The sequence below is a fragment of the Lissotriton helveticus genome, chromosome 7 (assembly GCF_964261635.1).
Source record: "Lissotriton helveticus chromosome 7, aLisHel1.1, whole genome shotgun sequence".
Taxonomy (NCBI): Eukaryota; Metazoa; Chordata; class Amphibia; order Caudata; family Salamandridae; genus Lissotriton; species Lissotriton helveticus.
Window position 1 is genome coordinate 1102297309 of NC_136068.1, and position 17452 is coordinate 1102314760.

The following is a 17452-nucleotide window of genomic DNA, read 5'->3' on the forward strand; positions in this document are numbered from 1 at the left end:
AAGGGCAACTCAATAAATAAATCACATTCATTGAATCACATGTCCCATTTACTCGCAAACTGACATGATCTTTAACCTCAGGTGGTGACAGGTTATTACCCTTCATAATGTTGCCACAATTGCTACAGTTCATGCATGGCAATGTACCTTTCCATATGGTATACGGATTGATTTTCGGTCTAGGCTTCAGCAGTTGACCCAAATTTTTTGGCCGAGTGTGTGCAAAAAGAGGCTCATGTTCAAATGCTCCTTTAAAGTCCGGCTCTACTTTCAATATAGGCCAATGTTTCCTGATGGTGTTTTTGAAAGCTGTACTTGCCGTAGAAAATTGACTTACACATGTAATCCGTTGCTCTTTACCAGCCGTGCTCGCTGTAAATAACGATTCTCTTGTAATATCCTTGATTCTTTTGCTCGCTTCATTCAACACTGTGAGGGGATATCCTCTTTTCTGAAATCGTGTAGCCATTTCCTGCATTTGTGCCTCCGCCGTTTCTGGTTCTGAGACGACCCTTTTTACCCTCATAAATTGTGAGAATGGCAAATGTTTTTTCAAAGCTGGAGGGTGAAAACTGTGGTAACTCAACAAGTTATTACGATCCGTGCTCTTCCTATATAGTGTTGTTTCAAAACTAGATTCGCATCGAATAACATTGAGATCAAGAAAAATAATCTGCTTTTCCTGGATATCCCAGGTGAATTTGATTCGCTCATCAATACAGTTCAGTTTGGCAATTTCTACTGATAGGGTTTCTTTGGCCCCTTCCCAAACAATAAAGATATCATCAATAAAACGCACAAAGAGTTTTATGTGTTTTTTCCATACTGTTTGACTCAAAATGTGCGTTTCCTCAAAACACCTCATGAAAATGTTAGCGTACGTCGGCGCTGTAGAATTTCCCATGGCTGTGCCACTCTTTTGAACATACCAATGATCTCCATGTTTGAAATAGCTGTGCATAAGAGTGAACTCAAGGAGTTGCATCAGAAATAATTTCATCGGGTCCTCATAGTTACTATGAAGTAACTCTTTTTCAACTGCTTCTATGCCCGCTAAATGCGGTATCGACGTATATAACGCCTGAACATCTATAGTTGCCATGTAGATGATTCGGTCTTTAGTTATTATACACGATGCCAATTTCCTCAAAAAGTCTGTTGTGTCCTTGATGTATGACTGGGCTTCTACTGCAAACGGTTGGAGGTACTTATCAAGGAATTTCCCCACAGGTTCATGAACACTCTTAACTGTAGACACTATGGGTCTGCATGGTGGCTGAAATAAGTTCTTGTGTATTTTGGGTGTCATATAAAATGTGGGACTACGGGGATCCTTTTGCATGAGATATTGTTTAGTTTTTTCTGTGATACTGCCATTCTGTATTCCTTTATCAAGTATTTGGAATAGAATATCCTGTATTTCTTTGGTAGGGTCATACGTCATTCTCATATATAAGTCAGTGTCATCCAGGTGTTCCCTGATTTGCACATCATAGTATGATCGGTCCATAATAACAAGGGCGCCCCCTTTGTCAGCTTTTTAACATAGGATGGTTTCATCCTCACTGATATTTTTGATAATCCTCAATTCACTCGCTGATATATTCGAATATTTCTTCTGATGTACTTTAATTGACTGCAAATCTTGTTTGCACAAAGTTTCAAATAGATCGATAGTCTTGTGGCTTACAGGTGCCATATAGGTACTTTGAACTTTAAGTCCTTTCAGCTTATCTAAAGGTATTCTTGCGGTGTCTGCAACAACATTATCAAAAAAGTTCCTTAGTCGCAGTTTGCGGGTGAGCTTAAATAGGCTTACTTCCAATTCTAAAACATCAGTTCCCGTTGTAGGTATAAAAGACATCCCTTTCTGTAGAGTGTTGGTTTCTTTGGGAGATAAACATTTCCGTGATATGTTAATTACTAAATTGTCTACATCCATTCTTGCTGTTTCTATTTCCCCCTTCTTCTCGGTTTGTCTTTCGTGGTTTGTATCTCTTTCTCCTTTTCTGTGCCTTTTTCCCCTCCTGGTTCTGCCCTTTTGTCTGGGCCTGACTCTAAAAAAGGCGCCTCTGTAGATGTTGACGGGGTCTCTTTGGATGCCTGTGTTTGCACCCTCTGAAATCTGGTCTGAGCTGACGTGTCGCTCCCTGTGGATGAAGTATCAGTTTGTGAGTTTTGACCCCTGTTTTGCCTTCTTCTAGCATAGACTTCCGCCCATGTATAAACTTCCTCTAGTTTATAGTCAAGCGTATCTCGACGATACTTCCTGATTTTCCGTTCGTTAACTTCTTGGGTGTGCTTTGCAAGTTGCTGAGTGATGTCTTCTAATGTTTTAGATAGTTCTTCCGCACTCATGAATTTGTTCAGCTCCTCTTTAACACCTGTAATTTCCACATTTAGTTCCTCAAGTATTTTAGATAACTCCTCTATGATCAACAAGATCAGATCAAGACTACATTTATTAAGAATAGCATACCATTTAACTACAAATTGTTTACTATTTTTACAAAGAGATGGTTTTAGAGGGATTCTGAGTCCTCTCGGGATCCTTTGAGATTTATGGTACCTGATTAGGGTACTGGCATGAAGTCTTTGGTTTATTGTTTTCCTAGTCAAATATAGCAGTTGCTTAATGTGTTGCTCTTTAGTTTTGTTGGTGGCGAACTCCGTAGTATCTTCTTGTATTAGAGAATATATTCGCGTGCTAGCATCTTCATCAAATGCGAACGTATCCGCCCTGCTTTCCGTCATGTGTGTGATTTCCTCATATTGCATGATTCTTCAAATGCGTGCTTCGAACCCGTTGAGCAGGCACAATTATAAATCACGAACGTTTTACAAGGATTCGAGCACTGCCCACTTTAAAGGAAGTATATAAATGATTGCTGTGCTCCAGGAACACCCTCTACTCCAGGGTGTAAATAATCGTAATCCAACTGAAAGACAAGTTCATGATCAACTTGTATACCTGGGCACAAGCATATGCTGAAACACAGCTCCAAATTATTTCCAAAACGTTGCTTCACTCAGTTTCATTCAAAAAAGTTTTTCTTTTATTTAATTATCTTTGCTGGATAACGACATTCAAATGTTGCATCACATATGGTATCCAACCAAACGAATTGCGTGTTGCAAAATTCACAAATATTTGTAAACATGGCCTCCCATGGCTTCCCGATGCATTTCGGCGCTACTCTGCGCCTTTGTCAAGGGATCTGTAATTTAAATATCCATAATTAATACTACATCCTAAGCCAACAACATAACCTACTTCTCGCTACATGGCGAGTTAACTAAAGTTACTGCTTATACTTATTACAAAAAGCTAATGTGTTTGACTACCAATTAATCTAATCGTAACACATACGGGCATCACCTGTGTCCCAGAAAGTTAATATGCCACTTTCTTTCTAAGTAAACTCCACCCGCACGGGGATAACTCTACCTAACAATATTACTCCTTCGTAGGCTTACAGCTATGAAACGGTGAAAAGCGCCCCAAGTTTCTAAAACTGTACCGTATACGGAGCTCCCTGCTGTTATGCGGGAGGCATTGGGGGATGTCGTCGCTTGTTTTCAACTAACCGCCCATATTTGTTCGTGAACAATTCATTACGCGCACACTGCTTTCCTAACAATGTGTTACCCAGGAATACTCATGACAGGCAGGCTTACCGAAGTGGGTGACTAATCGCTCACAGGAGACTGCTGCGCACCGGCATTACCATCACGGCGCGGCAAATGACCTCTGGCGGAAGTGACTGAACTAAGTTATTCTCGCTGCTCTAGCGCTATGCATCCTGGAACATGTATGCTAATCATGGTGAAATTGCAGAACTGAAAGCTTGCATTTTGGAAATTGTTGACAAACATGAAGGGGTTAATAACAAAACCCAACTCTTGAGGAGAGAGAATTATTGGATTTACCGTTTGAAATCTCTCAAGCCGTTTGGGCTCAACGAAAGGGTGGAATTTCTTTGCTATTTATAACTGTAACCGTGTTTTGTGTAACTGCAATGTATGATGTGCTTTGTTTTGTTGTTTCCACTGTAAATTTAAGGCATTACACCATGATTAGCATACATGTTCCAGGATGCATAGCGCTAGAGCAGCGAGAATAACTTAGTTCAGTCACTTCCGCCAGAGGTCATTTGCCGCGCCGTGATGGTAATGCCGGTGCGCAGCAGTCTCCTGTGAGCGATTAGTCACCCACTTCGGTAAGCCTGCCTGTCATGAGTATTCCTGGGTAACACATTGTTAGGAAAGCAGTGTGCGCGTAATGAATTGTTCACGAACAAATATGGGCGGTTAGTTGAAAACAAGCGACGACATCCCCCAATGCCTCCCGCATAACAGCAGGGAGCTCCGTATACGGTACAGTTTTAGAAACTTGGGGCGCTTTTCACCGTTTCATAGCTGTAAGCCTACGAAGGAGTAATATTGTTAGGTAGAGTTATCCCCGTGCGGGTGGAGTTTACTTAGAAAGAAAGTGGCATATTAACTTTCTGGGACACAGGTGATGCCCGTATGTGTTACGATTAGATTAATTGGTAGTCAAACACATTAGCTTTTTGTAATAAGTATAAGCAGTAACTTTAGTTAACTCGCCATGTAGCGAGAAGTAGGTTATGTTGTTGGCTTAGGATGTAGTATTAATTATGGATATTTAAATTACAGATCCCTTGACAAAGGCGCAGAGTAGCGCCGAAATGCATCGGGAAGCCATGGGAGGCCATGTTTACAAATATTTGTGAATTTTGCAACACGCAATTCGTTTGGTTGGATACCACATGTGATGCAACATTTGAATGTCGTTATCCAGCAAAGATAATTAAATAAAAGAAAAACTTTTTTGAATGAAAAACTGAGTGAAGCAACGTTTTGGAAATAATTTGGAGCTGTGTTTCAGCATATGCTTGTGCCCAGGTATACAAGTTGATCATGAACTTGTCTTTCAGTTGGATTACGATTATTTACACCCTGGAGTAGAGGGTGTTCCTGGAGCACAGCAATCATTTATATACTTCCTTTAAAGTGGGCAGTGCTCGAATCCTTGTAAAACTTTACTTAGGAAAAAAGGCAAAGGGCGGACATATAATTTATATTTTTGCATCATCCTGTCTAAATCCTCCTGCCACTGAGAAACAATGCTATTTCAAGCAAGAAAGACCAAATGGTGTTCTGAGTAGACCTGGGCGGGGAACTGTGCTCCATTTGCTGAGTTTTCTGCACTCCACGCCGGCGGAGAGCAGAAAACTCCACTCCGCATAGTGCAGCAGAGTTTTTCGTTGCTTGCACTCGCCAATGGTAAGCTGCCACTTGGGTAGAATTTTTACTCGAGCAGCAGGAAGATCAAGCAAACGGCAGTTTGCGCTGTACTCCGCCATTTGCCGAACTCTGCTGAGTTTGCCACTTCGCGGAGTTTAAGTGGTAGTCTGCAAACTCCGCACAGGCCTAGTTCTGAGTTTATAGAGGACGGGGATTCTCAGCCCCTTGGGATAAAACGGTTCCATAAACTCCCATGTAATTCTCATCATAGCGCCTTACCACAAAGGTGCTATAAAACTCAAAAAAATAGCTTTGATCCAGAATGTGCTAGGAGCGTCTGTTTTTTTGCTGTACAGTACTTTAGGCGGTCCTGGTTGATCTATCTCAAATTACAGACCATTTGCTTTTTGTAAACCATTATATAATACATTCAACAATAAAATGATAAATAAGGGACCTCACCTATCAACCAATCACTATTATTGTCGATCCATGTCTAGCTTCATAGGCTGACATGCCAAATTGTAATGTTTATATACCCCAAAAATCCCATGTCCTCCAACTAAATTCCCTTTTCACTCCCTTTTCCCAAGCCCATCAACCCGCACTTATGAGCTTCATGGGGCTTTCCCCCGCTCCAATTTTGCATACAGTTGAAGTCAGTTCACCTTTATTTAGATATTATTTGTCTCAAAGAGGCCCATAGCTCTTTACTTGGTTGGGCAGTCTCTCACCAGCGGCAAAGAGTTGAAATCCTTCACTATCTGGTTCCACCCTTTTTCGCATGTGCTGGTAGATTGTTAGATTTCCTGAGTGATCCTTTCCAGGGTCATAGTTTTCCATACGCTGCTATCCATAAGTGTATATGCAGGGGGTAGGTGATCTGGTTTCTACCAAAATATTGCAACCTGCAAAACCAAATATGCAAAAGATTTAGGCGTTGTATATCTTAACTCCTCTTGGTGTGGCAGAAGGGCCTATGTATAATAGGATATATTCCAGGTTTAGCCTGATAGGCCACCCACGATTTTATACAGGTGGCTCAGCAGCACCTTCCAAAATATCTGAATTGTTGCACTCCACCACCAGATATGTAGCATTGTTCTAAACTGGACATTACATTTCCAACATTTATCTGACGCATCTGGGGAAATACAACATAATCTACATGGTGTCAAATAACATCTCACCTTGATTGTTATGTTTGATATGTTATGTGTGTTTGTAAAGCGCACCATTACCCGATAGGGTATCCCTCCACTCCATGACACTCTACTCAGAGGACAGAGCCTAACATTTGACCTTTGTCTTTAAATGTACAGCATGTGTGACAAAATTAAACGCCTGTTAATTGCTTATTCTTTTCCGAAATTCAGCATGGTTATTTTGGGAGTGCTACAGCACCCTTCACTCAACTACTTCCAGCGCCTATGGCATGGATGTGAAGTTGAGGAAGATGATTGTTTACGTTTTACTATTAGTAAAGAGCACCGATCAAAATAAACAAGCCCCTAGACAAAAAATTGTTCCTCCCAGGCTTGCGAAATTGATGAACTAGTAGTGGCAGAGATCAGGAAAATCAGTCAAGCAGAGAGATAGGATGCATCAAACCTTTTCAAAGAAATACAGCACTTATACTGCTGGCAACTAGCCCACAAGGGAGACAAATGAAAACACATATACTCTTGTGCAGTGCTTCACGAAAAAGAAAAGAAGAATTCCCAGAATGCGAGCACTTGTGGAAGAATACAAGGAGCTAGTCAGGCAATGCTCCAGGGGAGGGGCAAAGATGTTGAAACAAATAAAGCCAGCTAATAGAAAGCAAGCAAATGTGATTTACAAAAGACAAGAACAATGGTAAGAAATGGATGGAATGCATTCTTAGGGAAGCTTTAAGCATGTCCCTACAATGTCTTTGCAACCTGACAGCTGGGCTGTCTGATAGGCTTTGACCTAAAAAGATATAAGAGCTGAGAAAAAAGTGAGGTAAGAGTAAGCGTGAAATGAATGAGCCAATAAAGGCAGAAAGGCAGCAAAATGTCAATAAGAAACAGAAAAGCTGGAAAACAACAAAGTCATAAGCAACCAACAGGAAAAAACAGAGGCAAGCTAATACACAGTGGCAATAACAAACATAAACAAGCATTGGCATAGCCAATAGGTCTCACCTTTGGGACCTCATGTGTTTAGGTAGAATTTTTGGTTATGTTGTAGAGCATTGTGTCTGCTGTGCGTTATGTTGAAAAGTTATAATACAAAGTGTTAAGCATTTTTGTCACCTTTATAGAAACGAAGATAACATTATATATAACTGAAAAACCTCATTAAAAAGATTTTAATTAAAATATGTGTTCTATTTTTTTGTACTTGCATGTGGCGTGTAATTATTTGGCATTAAGTGATATTATTTTGAGTGTATGTTTAATTGAATGCAGTGTATTTATGTAGCATATAATTAAGTGGCACTGAGTGGTATTGTTTGGAGTGCATGTTGCATTGAGTGTAGCGTAATTATGTTGTATATAATTATGTGGCACTGAGTGGTATTGTGTGGAGTGTATGTTGTATTTAGTAGTGTTTACTTATGTGGAGTGTAATTATGTGGCATTTAGTGGTCTTTGGAGTGTATGTTGCATTGAGTGCAGTCTAACAAACCTGGATGAAATGGGCTCCTTACTCCATTTCCAAGGAATGCTTTTTATAGATGCATTTTATTTTGACAAACATAACTACCTCTAATACACCATATCACCTTCGTAAAGAGAAAAACATTACTAGCCTGTGCTGCAATAACCAGCAGATCTCTGTCCCCGTTCACAAGTTTATTTAGTTTATTAATTTGAAAGGTTTTATATAGCGCGAACATGACCCTTGCAGGTGTCAGAGGTGCCAGAACAACATGTGATACACAACCCAAAAGCAGAGGGAATGGAACTACTTTGTAAGTGGACTAAAACAATTTCTCCCGTATCAAATGTTGTAATCAATATTTGAGTAGAGCCAAAGCTCTTCTCTTAGTTGTGCTTCCTAAAGCTTTTTTTTTTCTAATGAGGATATAGAAAGCGGCAGCCAGTGGCATCTAATGTGGGTCCATAATTGACAGATCAGTCAGCTTTTAATTATATCAACCAGTGGTTAATTTGTAAAAAAAACAAATTACGTGCCAGGGCTCTTGTCAGGATGCAGCTTACCCCCTGACAAGAGCCCCAGCTCTCCTGTTAGCGCCGCCAGAACCAACTGTCAACCCTGAAAGAGGAGCGAGGATGTGGCTTAATAACCAGAGCCAATGACTTCAGAGCTGGGTAACCAGGTTCGAGCCTCGGGTCGGCTTAAAATCCTGTGATCTCCCCATGCCTCATAAATGATTGTGAATGTGTCCTGAACTGGTGCTTGTGCAAAGCACCGGTGTTAATGATTAAGTGCTGGTGCTGAGCACCGGAAAACACCGGATCAAATTAAGCATTGATATCAACTGACTATGGAGATGGTTCCCATCTTGATTCATTGTAACTAAATGTATCAGAGGTATCTAATAAATCTGCACTGATTTGTTACTTGCTGCTCAATGTTCGACATCCCTGGGCTAGGCAGTGGAAGAAGCTCCGTGTCAAAACAGCTTATGCTACGTCTAGAGCCTGCAACGCAGGCCTAGCCAAACTTTCCATTGATGGAACTGCATTTTCCTTTTCAATCAAGATGTATTTGTATAGTGCTACTTGTCACCCGCAAGTGTATCCAGGCGCTTGCTGCCTGACTCATTCGAAAAGCCAGGTCTTGAGTCCCTTCTTGAAGATGGAGAGTGATAGTGTCGTGTGGAGTTGTAGTGGGAGGGTGTTCCAGACTTTGGAGGGCGAGATGGGTGAAAGGTATTCCTCTGGTGCGGCGAATGAGGCGGGGGTTTCTGTGAGGTGTGCGGAACGGAGTTTTCTGGGCGGTTAAGGGAAGTGGAGGCAGTGGTTTCACAAGTCCAAAAGTGTTATGAGTCGGCTTCCACCACTAACATTTATATTTGGTTCAAATTTCCACACCCAGTGACCCTCTCACATTTGACAATTGTGACATTCCTGGCTTGGGTACCAGCTCAAGCACTGCGCTAAAACAAAGTAAGATCTGAGGAGGGCGGTATTTCTCAGTGGCTGAACCTGGCCAGTGTCCCAGTGGTTGCAGGTGGTTGGCACAGGCACTGATTTTGTAACAAGGACTTATTTTCCACCAACAGACTTTGACCTACAGAAAGAAACAGAAAGGCGGAAAGAGGGAAGAGAAAGAAAATAATCTACAAAACTGAGATAAAAGTGACAGGAAGCATAGGATGAAGAAGAAAGAGGCGGGAGGTGGAATGAAGAAGAAAGAGGCGGGAGGTGGAATGAAGACTGGACAGCCTTAGTATTCAACAATAGTGGCGTTCAGCAACACCCACGTCGGACTCTTAAGAACATCTTTGGGCATTTATTACATAGCACACAGTGGCCCTTTCCTGGAGGACAACCTCCCATGGCACATACACTAATCCACCAACCTCTGTGCATTTCGGTAATGTTCAGCAATGCACGAAATACAAACATACTCTTACAATCTAACAATACCTGATCTCATGTGGTCCATCTACTAATCCTATCTACCACCTGCATGAATGCACACAGCTCCTACTAGTGATACCAGCTAGCCCCTATTAGGTTACTCTAACACGAGTAATGGTTTACCCGAGTGGCCAAGCTAAAAAACTAAGCCCAAAATCCAAAAATAACCAATACCATTGACTTTGGGCTCTAGAGCGGCGTGGTGCCCCGAGCACAGAGCTTCCACGCCTCCTATGGGGTAGAAAGCCCTATATAAAAGCAATTACGATACAATACAAGAAGTATCAAATAAAATAAAAACAGTCATCTACCAGATATTGCCCTTAAATGAAAATATTAACACACCTCTGGCTGTACATTCCTGGTCTGTATGAATTCAATTTTAGAGCACTCATTTAATATGTATGTTGGTTCGTATAGACTTACTAGTTTGTGGTTCTCTTGCCGCCGGCTGTTGGGCTGAGACATGGTGACCCGGCGGGGGAATGGCAGGATCCCCACCCTGTTTGCATGGTCCTGGGGAGAGGGCGGCTTACCGCTGTGGCGCGCAAGCCTCCTGCATCCCTTGGGCTCGCCTCGGGTTTTTTGTTGCTGTAGCGGTCGGCCGCTGCTCTTCTGCACGTGCAGGACTTCGGTGTTAAAAGGCGTCCCTGATCAGTGAAGTTTGGGGGCAAAATAACTGGCGTAAGTAACACTGGCCACCGCAGCCCTCGTGGCGCTGGGGCGAGCCAGGGGCCACCCTCGGCAGAGTATCCTGGTCTCAGAGCTCTCTCGAGTCTGGAGGGGAGTCTTGTATTGCAGGGGACCCTACCCCTTCAAGTGCCATTAAACCACTGGGCAAAATCATAACTGCGAGGCAAATTATTTCTGAAATGGGAAAATGTTCGGCAATATTTTGTCACAATGAATTGTTGAGTTGTGAAAGCTCAAGGAGTTCAAAGGATTTGGCCTACGACGTTATTGTGTTGCTCGGTTGCTCTCGATTACTTTGTGGTATTTGAGGGCTAGGGTTTACGGTTCCTATCGGGCGCTTTGTATGACAACTAAATGTTGCAACTCCACTGGAAGCTGCAGAAGAAAGGCATTAAAATTTCATAGAAAAAATGAAAGTTGTTAAAATACAATCAGCCGACAAGCAGAAAGTGTGCTGGAAAGAATCTGGCCTGGCCTGGCCACAGCCGCAGCTGCAGCCCCTCACAATTGTTCTGTGCAAACGAAAGAAGTGTGTGGCAAAATGGAAAGCAGCTGCAGCGGGAGTGGTGCACGCTTGGCCTTCCCTAAAAAATGCAAGCACCATCTGTTTCCAAATACCAACAACGCGATAATTGGAGACAGATGGGGTTGAAGCTCGCGCCCGAGTACCCTAGGCCATCCAACAAACATGGCGGGACAATCACCCACCTTGCACCAATTGCTTGCTGTGTTTTTAAAAAAGACACATGAACAAGTCAATTGCGGGCTCAGAAAAAAAAGCACAAAAAGCTTGTGTGTGTGTTCAGAGCTCAAAAGCCCTTACTTAATGCCTCGCAGAGCAGCGCATGTGCGCTGGCTCAGGCGAGACTTAAAGAACAAGCAGATGAGAAAGTGAAGCAAGAGTGAAAGAGGCAGTCTCTCACACTCTTGTGCCAATGGAGAAGCAGCTGGAGGTTAGGCGTAAGACTCACCTGCACAGGAGCAGGGTCTGAAAGAGCTGTGTCTCGTGGGAGGATCAGGCAAGCCATAGGAGGCACCTGATTCTGATTTTATATTCAGTTTCCTTATGATGCAAATGTCTGAGGTATTTAAGCATGTTAAACCATCTTTTCACAGATTAATTTGTGTAGAATTTCTTTCCACAGTTCTGCTTCCCATGTAATGAATACCTCTACTTTTTAAGGTCTCCGCCATTAAGTGTGGCTTAGAGAAAAACTAGTCCTTCTGAGGACTTAAACTTTGTCAGGAATTTTTCAAATGTGGTAAGCGGTCTAGAGGCTGCAATGTTTTTACCAGTTAGAAGCGCCTAATGCTGCAACTGAGTATCCTTGAGTCAGGCCTGTTCGGTCTCTTTAAATGAATGTCTACAGTCTATGAAAGATTTAACACTACTAAATAGCACTCTTAGCGAAGGTATTCCCCTAAATTCCGTATCTCAATTGCTTTCCAATCTAGGGCTGGCAAAAAAACAGGCTGCAGGTGTAGCTGGGTAAATAACAGGAATGTGGCAAGACATTCCCTAACTGCCAACTTGTCCCATATTTCAAGTGCTATTCTTGTCATTTCCAAATGTGCAAGCTTCAGATGCTACGTTCTTGGAGTTTCAATGAAGTGTCTCATAAGGGTCTTCCAGCCGATGCCCTTCCATGCGCAATCACGGTTTCTCTGGATCGCAAAGAGAAAATTCCCAAGTGATCAGCATAATAATATTTTAATATGTCTGGGCATGCTTACCCTTCTCTTTTACAAGATGCCTTAAGTACTTTTTTTTTGCAGTTCTAGCTTTTCCTTGGGCCCACACAAAGGATAGAATAGTTTTTTGTGTGGACTGCAATTCTGATTTTGATAAGGCGGTGGGCAATGCCTGAAATTAAGGAGACAAGGTAGTACATTCCTGTTAATAACATTGATCCCCTGTAGGCATGATAGATAACTTCTCGCCATCTAACCAAGTCAGATACAATTTGTACTTTCAAAGTGACCTACTCTGGTGAAAGCTTTCTCAGTGTCAAGTGTGATCATGGTAACCGGGATGCCCTTCACTTTTGTTTGTTTTTTCCTAATCATATACGCTTTCTCCGGATATTGCCCACTTCCGGTTTTCCCTGCACAAAGCTGACCTTGTACACTTCCACCAAGGCCAAAAATATGTTATCTATTTTGCTAGTCAACACTATTGTGTAAAACAAAAAAAATGGTGTCTGCATTTAGCTAAGCGAAGGAAAGGTAAGATTTAAAGTCTGTGGCGTCTTTCCCTTGCTTTTGGCTAAAAGTGACCTCTGCCTCGTATATCGGAGATTTGATTCCAGGTGTGGCATTAAGTGAATTAATCAGGTTTGTCAGAGGGCCAAGCAGTAGCACTGCATTTTCCCTATTGAAGGCTACAGGTAAGCCCTGGTGCCTTGTTCGGCTTTCCTGCCCTTATAGCTGCTAATATCGCTTGAGTTCGTAAGGGCTTATACAACTCCACCCTAAATTGCTGGAAACTTTTTGCCTCTAGGGCTTAATCCAGAAATGTAATCATTTCATTTTTATCTGGCAACTCGACTTAGTATCAAGATAGGCAGAATTTTGCAAGGATATCTCTCTTCACCGATTTGTCATTTGTGGTATTGCCGTCTTCGGCCTTAATCGCTGCTACATAGGATTTCACTCTTTGTCGTTTAAATCTCATCGCCAGATGTTTATCTGCTTTTTTATATCCCTCTTAAAAATACTTTTTCGATAGGATGCACACAAATTCCGCTTTCTTAGTTTGGAGTATTTGGCCTTAAACTTGGTTATATTCTTATCCAATGTGAGCGAGGGGGCGATGAGTTTTGTTTCTTTTCTAATTCGCTTAATTGAATTAGCAATTCGGATTCGGCTAGGATGTCAACTTCATGAGTTCTACTTGAAACCACTATGGCTTACACTACCATTTTTGTAGCTTTAAATGCGTCCTAAAGTGTATGTAGAAGGATGTCGTGGTAGTCGTGTTAGGCCTTGTCATTTTAAATAGCTGACATAAGTGCCTCCCTATGTATCTGGTCCCTGAAAAGGTGCATCTGCATCTTCCAAGGACCCAGTCTGTATTGTGGCTCATTTACCTCCCATGAACTGTGAACAAAATCAAAAAGTACCTCCCACCATTTGGGCCCCAAGAAGTCTACCCAATAGGTTCCTTGATAGGGAGAGATAATCTATGCCGGCATATGTTCTGTGAGCCGAGAAGTAAAATTAACAGTCTAACCCTAGGATGTGTCTCCAAATTTCAGTTCATGCTTGTTCTAAGACATCTTCTTTTTAAAAGATATAGTGAAAAATGGACACAGAGTTTATAGAGTGTGATTATAGCGTAATATATTACGTCTCAGGTTCAGACCTACTTGCCCCTCCAGTCAAGGCTTCCTGGAGTAAGCCTTGACTGTTAAATCGAAAAACGAACTACCTAGCCTTAGAGAATCAAGTAAACAAAAGAAGTAACTTGGGTATCCAGCTGTAATGGAGTAGTACCAGCTGTCTTATGTCATCTGTGGTGAGTGACATCACGCACCACGAACACTACCCAATAACCTCTGACTGAGTAGAGATCTCACATGAATGAACCTGGTGTCTCTGCTCAAGGACAGCAATAGATAATGAGAAAACAATGGAGGGAGAGCGAGCTCTGTTACCATTGAGCAGAGGAATGGATTGTCTGTCAATCCGGTATCCCTAAAATGATTGCATTAATGTGATCCCGAGGATCTGTCTTCTCACCTGAAATATTATGCAAAAGTTAATCCGGGGGCAGTCCCTCTTTTTTATGATATTTAACTTATGTGAATCAGGGTTAACCATTGCTTGTAATATTGTAAAGATTGTATTCCCTTCCTTTCTTCTGTAATATTTCACAGACCTGATGCCGCATATCATGCCTTTCCTCTCTAAATTTGCCATGAAACGGATTCCAGGGACCCTCCCTCTCATATGTTGTATTCCTCTATATTGAAGCCAAGAATCTTGCCTTTCGCCTACAATTTTCCACGGAGCCAACCCCAGGAACCCCGCATCTCACCTGTAATACTCCCCGCATATGAATCCAAGGACAATGCCTCAGACATATTATGTAGCACAGTAGAGATGCCGGGAAGCGTATGTCTCGCCTTGAATTGTCTACAAGAAGGATTCCAAAGACCTTGCCCCTCACCTGTAATATTCCACGTAGCTGGTCTTTTGTGCCACCTCGCCCAGGTCGATGCCAGCATCTCCCCATGCGGGCAGACCTGCCAGCTGTGTAAGGATGTTATTCTCCATCTGCTGTAGGAACCGGAGGCTCTGTACATAGTCACCCCGCGTTGCGAAGATCTCGTTAAGCCGAGAAATGTGCTGCTCCAAAGCGGTCTTCATCTTCACCGTGGTGCCCGATACCTGTGCAGAAGAGGAGAAACAAAGGAGGGTGCAGAGAGAAAGAGTGAGCGTAGTACTGTCAGGAGGAAGAGCTATCATCAAACCATTAGGAAGTTGTAAACAAGTATCAGAATTTGGATATTGGGAGGCAAGGGATATGAAATCCTTACGATCGGAATAAAAATTTCATGGGCCATTTCGAATTTTGAACTTTCCTTGTACCTTTGCTAAAATTTGCACTGCGACGTAGTTAATGCCCTCCTCCTGCAATTCAAAGTAAAAATGGCTAAAATGTTCTGCGGAGGCAGACAACTTAGGGCTAGATGCACATAGGTTTGGCTTTGTCATTACCAAATAGCGAATTTTTGCGATTCACTGTTTGGTAATCACAAACACCCATGCACTAATGTGTCTTTGACACATTTTGCGATTCTCAGTTGGTCGCAAATAGACCTACCTCATCAATATTCATGAGGTAATCTCGTTTTGCGACCCATTGGGAATCACTAAAATCACATGGATGGTGGCCCGCTGGGGTAAGCAGACCGCCAAGTATGTGATTTCTTTTAAATAGATCAATGTTTTTTATTTGAAATGCAGTCTGTTTTCCTTAAAGGAAAACAGGATGTGCTTCAAAATGAAGAATTAAAAGTTTTCTTTCAATTTTTTAAGAGTAGGTCTGCTCTTAAAAAACCTTTTTACAAACATTCACAAAGGGTAAGGGGTTCCTCGAGAACCCCTTCCAATTTGGGAATGTGTTACCACCTACTTGAAGTAGGTGGTAAAATGTAAATGTTTTGCAACTGGAGTTCGGTCGCAAAACATTCACACGCACCACTAATTAGGAAGGGATGCCCTAAACACGCTCCTTCCGAATACCAAATTGCAAACATAATTTGCAATAAGGTAATAGGTTACAGTATCACAAATTGGGCTTTTGTACATTACAAAAATCATTTTTTGAGGTTGAATCGGGCCGTTAGCGACATCAAAAAAGCTATGAACATCGGGCTCAAAGTTCAGAATCAAAAAAATGTTCTCTTGCTTGCATCATTGTTTATTGGGTATCAAAGAGCTTACAGGAAGGACGGGTCACTGCTGCCACAGGTGTATGTCCCTTCCCCCCACAAGCATGGCCCAGGTAAATCGTCTGCCACCTATCTCCTTACCAGTGAGTCGACGCTGGAGAGTGTGTGGTTGGCGTTGTCGAGGGCATACGTCAGCTGGTACATACCGTCGTTCGTTTCACTGTTGCCATAAAAACCGATGCCAATGGCGGCGCTGTAGGGGGGGGAAATGGGCAGAGATTAAATCTCTCTTTTTCTGTCAGGCATATCTTTGAATAATACAGGATCCACAGAGTTTTGCTAAGGTGCAAATTCCTAAAAGTATGCATACATGTTGATAGGCCAAACGAAAGGAAATTTGTCATTTAAAAAAAAAAAAAGATTTCAAATCTGCTCTTACCAAACTTCTAAACTCTCTTAGTTTTGACAGACACGAGAACTGAAGCACAGGGAGATTACGTGATTTGCTCACACTCACACCGTTTAGTTCAGTTGTGAAGGTGGTATTACACTGTGGTCTACTTTTTTCAAATCAAGCCACTTAAACGCTACAATATTCTACATCTCAGCCTTTAAACATCATCTTGTGTTGCCTGCAGACCACAAGTGCATATACCCCCATCCATCGTGTACTCTAGGAGAAAGCACACTCTGCTGGTTCTATCAGCCCCCTTTAATGCCTTTTGCACAAAGGTTCCTAAATCACTCAGTGCTTTATATTTTATTGTTCTCTCTTTTTAACAAACACTGGCAAAGTCAATAGCTCTGTGGTCAACGTGTAACCCATGCAGCACTATCACATTAGAGGATGACACATGGAAGGAAGTCAGTAGGAGCAGACCAGGAGGTCTAGATTTGTAATAAAGTCCCTCATGCAGTTCAGTGAATGTACTCTGGTGGAGGAGGAAGGATACACCCAAACAGCCAATCGCATTAGGTGAGACATGGTTACTCCACTGGGCTGAGCCAAAATGTGATTGACAGACTGAACTCAATGGCTAAAAGAGGCCAATCAAAAAAAGCCACTGGTTGAAAGGGAAGAACCCAAAGTCCACTTAAAACATATAGTTAAGAATACTTCATTTTCATAGAAACACTGACAAAATCAGATCTAAGTAAAATAGACCACTTTGCCCCTGAAACCTTTGATCTGATTGGTCAATAGCAGCCTCGCCGCGGGAAAGTTAACCACTGAAATATCTTGCATCATCTCGCTGATCTTCCTTTATCCCCACTCAGGTGTCAGGCAATCCCAGGCACAACCCTTACACACAAAGCTGACCAGAGCCATCTCAAACTACGCTTCCACTCCACTAGCCTACTTTACAGTATGGCTAACACACTCAAATTAGGTACCCAATATTCACCTGCATCAACTCTTCCCACCAGACTTGTTATATTGTGTAATCGCCATTTATAAATAGAGTTCCAGGTTTTATGTTATCTATTTTTTAATCTTTTCCTTCTGTA

General features: G+C 42.1%; 1 protein-coding gene across 1 annotated transcript in view; it reads right to left on the reverse strand.

Moving 5' to 3' along the window:
* The window catches only part of TTYH2 (tweety family member 2), a 423103-nt gene that overhangs the window by 154608 nt on the left and 251043 nt on the right, over nucleotides 1-17452 (reverse strand). Inside the window, exons 3-4 of the mRNA XM_078654259.1 lie at nucleotides 16085-16196; nucleotides 14716-14936 (exon numbers count right to left, since the gene is read on the reverse strand). Coding sequence (XP_078510385.1) covers nucleotides 14716-14936; nucleotides 16085-16196 — 333 coding nt within the window. The remainder of the gene's footprint in view (nucleotides 1-14715; nucleotides 14937-16084; nucleotides 16197-17452) is intronic.